The 8,809-nt window shown below is 37.5% G+C and overlaps 1 protein-coding gene across 1 annotated transcript in view; it reads right to left on the bottom strand.

Moving 5' to 3' along the window:
* Positions 1–913: 913 nt before the first annotated feature.
* The window catches only part of LOC140143904 (cytochrome P450 2J4-like), a 9,042-nt gene continuing 1,146 nt past the window's right edge, over positions 914–8,809 (bottom strand). The window contains exons 2-7 of the mRNA XM_072165732.1: positions 7,935–8,212; positions 5,896–6,084; positions 5,329–5,484; positions 3,787–3,970; positions 2,266–2,409; positions 914–2,042 (exon numbers count right to left, since the gene is read on the bottom strand). Coding sequence (XP_072021833.1) covers positions 1,864–2,042; positions 2,266–2,409; positions 3,787–3,970; positions 5,329–5,484; positions 5,896–6,084; positions 7,935–8,212 — 1,130 coding nt within the window. The 3' untranslated portion in view covers positions 914–1,863. The remainder of the gene's footprint in view (positions 2,043–2,265; positions 2,410–3,786; positions 3,971–5,328; positions 5,485–5,895; positions 6,085–7,934; positions 8,213–8,809) is intronic.

Raw genomic sequence — 8,809 nt, 5'->3', positions numbered from 1 at the left:
GCCTCTGAGTAAACACTGCCCATAACCCCATTCAAATAGGCCTGTCTTGTATCTTGTTTAAAATCAAATGACCATCTATCAAACTTTTGGCGCACAAGTTATTAATATTTTGTTTCACCAGGTTGTCATTTTGGATATTATTTAAAACATCCTTTCAACATCCTTCCAACATGAAAATATAATATAGTTTTGAAAATCTGTATATTAACACAAGACATTGGATTCAATACCTATAATTATTTTTTTAAAGAAGAAAAATACAGCTCTTTACTCTGGGCGGGTGGTTTAAAACTTGTCCATGATACGGGAGTGGCGAATGCTCGATCTTCGATCTTTGCATAAACATTTTAAGCACATAATATTATAATAAATAAAATACATTTGGCATAAATAAGCATATAGCAGGCTCTCGTTTGGACGTGCATGTCATGAAGCCAGTGAGGTCTGGTTAAACATTAGAGGCCCGCTAAATAGCAGATACATGGCCTGCTGCAAAATTTGGAAACAACACCCAAGATTTTGTTTTTGAAATGGATTTATATGAACAATTACATTAATGTGGCGACTCAGTTGATTATTAATATACACCCACGGCTCAAGTACGGCAAAAGTGATAGGATTACCCGGCCCATAAATGCGGGCATCATTACTAGCAAACCACGGGCATGTTCACGGCCCATTTTACTGGTTGGAAAACCCCGGGTAAGGTACGACATAATCCCGGCCCTCGACCTGGTAAAGTCCCGGCCCAATTTCCCGGGGTTTTGGCCGACGTCAATTCTTCTACCAGTCCCGGCCAACACCCGGCTCCCCCCGGGACACATTTTGAGTCAATCCCGGGTCACATGATGTCAAGTCCCGGACCATCCCCGGGTCCCCAGGGGCCGGGGTTGCATTTGATATGTGCATTACTATAACATAACTTTTTAACATTTAGACAGAAATTTCCAGCAAAAAAATTATAAAATTTAACAATGTTCTTACTGTCGTATATCATGCTACGTGTTTACACAGCTGAAATCACTTCGCTCTATCAATTAACTATTTCGCAGTATATATTATTATCATGTTACTAGGCCTCCTCAACAAAGTCAAAATGGTGTATCACGAATATCAATTTTAAAAGCCAGGGGAAAGTGAGGTGAAATGGTAAAAAGAGAAGAAGCGGATGGGCGAACTAGAGGGGAAGACAAAAAGAAAAAGAAAAATCGAGGAGAAGGGAAGTGAAGAAGACTGATAGCGAGTGAGTGATATGTCCCTAAAGTGTAAGCATAGGAAAGAATAAGTATACGGAGATAGGAAAAGAAAGGAATGATTGAAGAAAATGATTACAATTATTATTATGGAAACTAAGCACTAGGCAGCCATACACAATTAAAACACTCAGTCAGATCTATTTTACACCAGCCAAACACAATTTAGAAAACTGAATGTACACTCAGTGCATATTTTAATATTGGAAAATATTGCCACTTAAAAGTGGCAATATTTTCCAATATTGAGCGCTCTAATCGGAAACATCAGATGAAAAGATGTTGCAGTCCGCTGGTTGTAATCCACCAGAATCGGATGTTTTTGACAGTTTGCGTTGTCTAAAGCGAAAAAACAAAACAAACAAACAAACAAAAAAATGCCGACGAGTACGTTCTAAATTATCTCTGGGACATCTGACTGGCGTACCATATATCAAGTCCATCACCTTTGAATTGAAAAAAGTCAAAGATGGAGTTTCTTAAACTATTATTTTAACTCAGAAATAAAATTCGGAATAAAAATGTGCTTATTAAACTTAAAATTATTAAATTGGAATCCTCTTGTGAAATTTTCCACGTGAATCGTTTGATTAAATATGTCAGAACAAAATCATCGGTTCACGGCACATATTCTGAATCGTCCTGGTGACAAAGTAATGCCAAGTTCTCCCGCAAGGTTCGGTTTGGGGTCCTCTTTTGGAATTTTGAACGTAAACCGTTGGAGTAAGTTTGTCATGAAGAGAAACAATTCCATCCGGGCAAGTTGCTCACCGATGCAAATTCGACTCCCTGCAGTAAAATAAATCAAAGTCATTGCCTTTTCAAATTACATTGCATCTTTGACGTGTCCAGTCGAAACTACTTTGTAAAGTGTTTCCTTTCTATTAATTCTGGGGAACTTTCTCATCAAATTTTGTTTGGCAACGAAATAATTTGCTTTGTTAAAAGACATCGTCTGTTCATATATCCTTTACTAATGTTATCAAAAAGTTTAATAAATTTGTGTATATACCTAGTCCAAACGGTATGAAAGCTTCCGGTGTCTCTGTCTTCTTCCCATCTGCTGAAAGGAACCGTTCTGGTATAAATTCTTCAGGATCTGTCCAGTGTTTTGGGCTGTGGAGAACCGCATATAGATTGACCCAAATTGGCGTTCCTACAACGGAATGTATCAATAGTATTATTAATACCGTCCAATTTCTCAGAGTGATCGCCAACAAGCCTCTTTTCTTATATTTGGCCAAATTATTGCCAAGAAAGTGGACAACCATAGATTGTAACATTATGATGTTGAGGTCACTATTGAGAATTACACCCAAAGTGATTCAAGCACTTACAGTTAGGACCGTTCACAAACGCTTGTAAGGTGGGGCTGATGCAAAAAAAAAATCATCGGGAAACTTTTTCGCCAAAAAATCTTTAAAAATGTTACACATACCAAAGCATTTATGCGCATTCGCAAACTATAATATAATAAACAAGGCCCTTTTGTAAAAAAAAAACATTTTTGACGTTGTTGCAGAACAAGATAAACAAAACAAATAATATACACAACTGAAATTTTGGATCCACTGTCTAATACTGCTTTGGAAGACCCACCAGATCTCTCTCATTTTACTGAGGCCTACAGGCAAACCTCAACTAATACTAAGTACATGAGAAAGAGAGACATAATACAGTTATCGGACACATTGGCTAGGCTTTTATTCCTCTACATCCCGATCTGTTAGCTAGTATTCATCACGGATGTTTTCTATGATCTATTTACTGATCTACATTGATTATTTACAACTTATTAAATTTAATTGTTTTAAAATTTCATAAGTGGAACCTTATTTCGTTTTCATGTATATTTCAAGCATTCGTAATTCATTTACTGTGGTTTTAATGTGTATTTATGTTATAGATATAGTTCAGCTACATTCCGGTGGTCCAATCATTTTTATTTGTGACACATTACATTAATTTTTAGAAAAAAGTTGCTAGAAAATGTTGGGAATTATCTTTAGCGACCATTTTTAAAAAGTGCACTGAGCAAATCCTTGAATAAGTTCAAAAGGAATGTGAATTTTAACTGTTTTGTTAGGTGCTGTTCATTATGAACAATTCCTATTAAAGGAAACGGTCTCATGTGATGAGTTACCAGTCAGATGAAAAGGGTAGTGGTGAAACGTCATGTGTAAAACATTGGGCTATTCCAGTTAAAATTCACACTACCACTGTGTAAGATTTTGGAAATATCTTAACACACGGGGGGGTATGTTTTTTCAAATGTAATTGAAACCCATGCTCCCCTTGTATTGTGGCTTTAACTGTATCTTCCACAACTGATGTGAGTATTAGAAATGGAAGTTACGCAATTGTATATTCAATTCAAAGTTAATACTCCTTCTGTGACAGACTTCAGCTAAATCTTCCACAGAGGTAGTGTGGATTATAAATGGAATAGCCCATTTATCATATGAATGAATTGTACAAAATGAACAAAATCCACAGTGCAGCAGATGGAATCAAAACCTCTCAATTGTGTTACCTTTAAGTATCGTATAACCACGAAGCTCTGTATCAACACTAGCCGCTCGCGGTGGAACAAAGCAACCTACTGGTCTAAAGCGTTGTATCTCCATCAGAGTAGCGTCAACGTAAGGCAAGTGTAAGCGATCTGGTAATGAAGGTGGTCGTTCTCTTCCAATGAGGTCATCGATTTCTTGTTGGGCCTGTAAAATAATCGATATCGATTAGCTTTCAAATCAAGGGCAAATATGTTTGCAAGGAAAAAATGTAGGTGATCCCTTCTCTCATCCAAAGTAACGTACGTACATACCAAGTGTAAGGTTTTAAGTAGAAAACAGCAGTACTGGTTTTTACCCTGTGATGGACCTGCCTAATACATCGTTATTACCTTGAAGTTTCCTCATACCGTCTACGGTAGAATCCAATACTATAGGCGAATCCAACGAGACATGTGATGGCCAGAATTTATTTGACCATTTCTGGGGGTTTTCTTATAATTGGTCCCTTCCAATCATGGTGTGTGCTTTGGCTCGGCTTACCGCAATCAGGCCGGAATTAGCGAAGCGGAAAACTGAAAGCGAGGACGAGACTCACGAGAGTGTAGCTAAACAGTCGACCACGCGTTCAGATTTCGGCTTTGTTAATAGCTACAGTTTGATTAACAACTGGGAGATTCTATGGAGCGCGGTATAAAATTCCCGCCAAACAGGGGGGGCACTCTCACACAAAAGTGCTACCCACCGAGTCCGACCACCTCTGAAATGTACTCGGGTGTCTTTTTGATGTTGTAGAACTATAGATTGGCCTACTACAGCAAAGGTAACAAGAATCAATTAAAAAGTGGTTGTTTTTATCAAATTAGTGCAAACTCATTCAAACAATAATATTACTAATACTAAACGTCAAAGGATTTGGCCGAAAAGGGTCCCAAAAAGATGTCGACGACGCTGTGTGGTGAAAAACATACCCTTTATAGACGCTTTTCTTGAACGCGGGTGCGTAGCAAGTCAAGTATTGAGTGATTTCCCCCGGGGTTGGCCCCGTCAATGCCTGGATTCGTTTAAATGAGTCATCGCAAAGCCATTTTGCAATGGTCGCTACCGGCGGTTAGCGAAGCACGTGTCTCTGCAGGGACATGTTTTTATAGTGATATTTTTATTTTTATTTATAACATTTGGCACAAGGTCAGGCAGATCCAATATTGACTGATTACACAATAAATTGAAGGATTGCCCTTACATTAAAATCAAAACATTACTAGAAAATACATATCAATACAGAATAAAATAAAACAAAACAAAAAAATAATTATGTTAACTGGTTAGAGGAGGTGGGACTGAATGGCCAATTTGAAGGCCTGGAGGGACCTCGGGGAGATCGTTACAGATGGGGAAGGCAAACGGATAAAAATGATCGGCGGAGAGGAACGTGAACAGCGCGGGAATTGAGGTTTCGTAGACCGGGTCTGGGATGAGGCTGGAAAGGGTTGGGAGAAGAACAAAGATTGGCAAATATTTTAATTAAGTGGATATCTTGTCTTTTAAACAGAGCGTCCTCCTACCTTTTCTTGTACATGCGGATACTGTGTGAGTAGCAGCATTGCCCATAAGATAGCGTTTGATGTTGTGTCTGTTCCAGCTGCAAAAAGATCAAATATGCCCCTCCATATCAAAGACCGCGGAAGCTTTTCTTCTGTACAACATTCGTCGTCGTTGTCCTGTATAATTATATTGTGATGGAAAAAGTCATATTTTTTTTTTTTAACTTAACTTGAATTTCAAAATAATTATTAGTGTAGACATATAGTATTACTAGCAGGTCTGGTCCCCAATAAAAAAAAAACGCGAATCATTGTTTTAGGACTTTGTATTGTCAGGGAATCATATACATTTCAGGTAGAAGATGTACTATTAAACATTGTATTAACACAGTTAATTTATAAAAGGACCGACGATAGACCTCGGGATTCACCATAATTAAGATTGATCCAAAAATTAATACAAAAAATGTACTTTCGAGTATTGTTTGATACGAGCGTACACCTTGTTGTAAAAACTTGAGATTTGGATGGATGTCTATGGTTAAGGAAAAGAAATGAGATAAACCAAAATTGGTATTTCACTCTTACCTGAAGATGAACATCAATTATATCTCGGATGTCATTTGAATCAAAAGTAGCCTTGTGATGTTCGACGACTCCACGAAGAAATGATATGCACTCGTCGGTTTGTTTCTTCAGAGATTTATAAAATGGTGTAACCCAAAGTTTCGGTATTTTTGACACAATGCTCGGAACAGCAAGCTTCGACATGAACATCTAAGAAAAGCATTAAGTCATTACCAAGAAATATCAGTTTTTATCAGCTTCAAATAAAAAAATATATATATATATATATATATATATATATATATATAAAACATTGTTTCGAGGAGGTTTTTACTAAAGCCAAGAATTTTCCGCGTTGCGGAAATTCCGCGAAAATCGCGGTATTCGGAGGTAAAGCGGAAAACCCATTTCTGAGAAAAAATAAACAAAAATAAGCAAAATGACCTAGAAAAAGGAAAAAAATACAATTGAAAAGAAATAAACAAAATACTAAATGAAATGGGTCTTCAAAATTCATCAAAATAAAGTAAAATCCGTCATAGATTTACCGTACAACGCCTGTCCTACCTCCCATTGCAGCCATGATACCCAATCACCCATCCCAACTTTGCAAATCGCAATGATCGTCACAAGATTCTTGTGAAATTTTATTATGTCAGAAATGTGCTAAAATTACAAAGCGGAGAAAAGCGGAATTTAGCATTTGTAAAGCAGAAAATTCTTGGCTTTAGTTTTTGCACCTCCTCTCATCAGAGAGTGGCCAATAACAACGTTCTCAAAATAAAGTTAATTCCTGTCAGCGTCGTCTATTTATGATGTTTGCACGCGTGGTCTGAGTGTCAGCAACAAGTGTGGCTTTGCGCACGCGATTTGCGCGTTTTTAACTAGCGCGGCCTCAGCAATTTCGGCCGGTGTGTTTTTTTAACTTAAATATTGTTTTGTGCCAGCACGCGTTGAGTAGTTCGGAACTCCTGTTGAGTGTTGCCATTTCTGGTCGGCATATGATAAAGTACTTTTCCATGATACATAGGTTGCATCGCTTGGTGATGTTCGAATATGGCCGGGCTTGTCGCAGTATTTTCCATTTAATAGTGAAGTTTGTGTCTTTGTCCTTTAGATTCCAGATATGTGTACATCCATTTCAAAAGGATGCACTTGTAGGCTGCTACATGTGTCTCATTTAACATTATAGCTGGGAATAAATACCAGACTCATTTCAAGTGGAGGTCACTTCAAATCATCCCCAAGTCTTATATTTCTAGCTATTATGTGAAATGAGACAGATGTAGCAGCCGACAAGTGCATCGTTTTGATATGGACGTACACATAATGCTTAGACAGTTCAGTTTGATTCTTCTGTGCCGATTTTTTTAATGATTGATTTTGGTTTGCATATCTGAGTTTGAATTCTGTGCTTAGTCCCACGTAAGTTTCTTCACTGTGATTGGTATGTACGGTTGACTGATATTTGATATTTGGTGTTCTACATTTCCCGCCAAACGCGCACTCATTCTTTACTCGGCAGTTGCAAGGCTTGTTGTCGTCAGTTTCTGGCATTTAGTTATATTTTTGTTATGGGCGTCTATGGATGATTTAATGCTAGGCATGCAGCTCTGTGATAATAAGGGTATTCTTGTTGAATATCTGTTGGAGGGCTTTGCCTTTTGGGAAGCTTTCGTTCACAATTTTCAGGAACTGACGACCGACATTGGTTTTTACTCTGAGGTCATAGGATGGGTTGAACCAGGTGGTGAAACCTACGTGGGACTAAGCACATAATCATGAAATAAATTTCATCTAGAAGATGTACTATTAAGTATTTACACAGTTAATGACAAAATGATAATAAAATGACCGACGACAGACCTTGAGGTACACTACAATTAAGTAGGGTGTTTCGAGTTCTAAGTTTTATAGTAACATTGTCTATATAAATCAAGACTCACTCAAGGCAATTTACGATATAATATTTTGTATAAACATCTTTCAATTTGTTTAGCTACTGGTTGTCTAGGACTTTTACTCGGTGAATTTTATTATTGAATTTTCAAAGAGTTTACCTTGATATAATCAAGAAGGCTTCTAAACTCTGGATCATCATACTCATATCTGTTCCCAAAACTTATGCTGCATATCACATTAGACACTGCGTTTTCAACAGTTGGTTGCGGGTTAAAAGGGCGGCCACTTTCATCTTCAAAACTTCTTGCGAGATAACGTGCTTCCTCGTTTATCTTGTTTTCAAGGCTTCGCTTTCCCATCCCAAAATTACGGAGAGCTCTAAGGGTCGTACGTCGGTGATATTTCCAGCCTTTGCCATTTCCAAAAACAAGACTTCCTTATAAGAAATTAAATTCGAAATGAACAAATTGCTTTAATTTTTAAATAATTTGTTGCTTACCCAGTTGCCAATCGTGTCATAACAATAAAACACAAAGGAAAAACTTCCGTGCTTCTGGCTAATTACTAGTTAACACACTTGTTATACACGGCAATTCAGCTGTTCTGCCTTAGTGTGTGTTTACCTTATTATCTAGGAGGTTTGGTGACAGAGTTGTAACTTGTTGGCTACTCTCTTAAAACCAAAGATTGAAAAATCAATCTTAAAGATTGTGTTTAGGGAAAAGTCTAAAATTAGATTAAAAATGCAATGGAATTAAGTTTGAATTTTCAATCTTTAAGACTGATTTTGGAATTTGGACTTTTTCCTCACCCCAATCTTTCCATTTATAAGAGTAGCTATAAATGGGTATAAAAAGCTTTCATTTCGTGTACATATCCTATGAATGCATGTTTTTCAGCTTTGAGAGCTAGTTGCCATGACAATTGCCATGAGCGTGGAAGTTAGTCTTAAGCACTGGTCAACCTGCCATCATAACCAGCTGGACTTGGGTCACCATACTAATTACTATATGCCCTTCGGCAATTCCAGCGC

The sequence above is a fragment of the Amphiura filiformis genome, unplaced genomic scaffold, assembly GCF_039555335.1.
Source record: "Amphiura filiformis unplaced genomic scaffold, Afil_fr2py scaffold_32, whole genome shotgun sequence".
Classification (NCBI taxonomy): Eukaryota; Metazoa; Echinodermata; class Ophiuroidea; order Amphilepidida; family Amphiuridae; genus Amphiura; species Amphiura filiformis.
The sequence above is the reverse complement of the archived record's forward strand: the minus strand, read 5'-3'. Positions and strand labels throughout refer to the sequence as shown.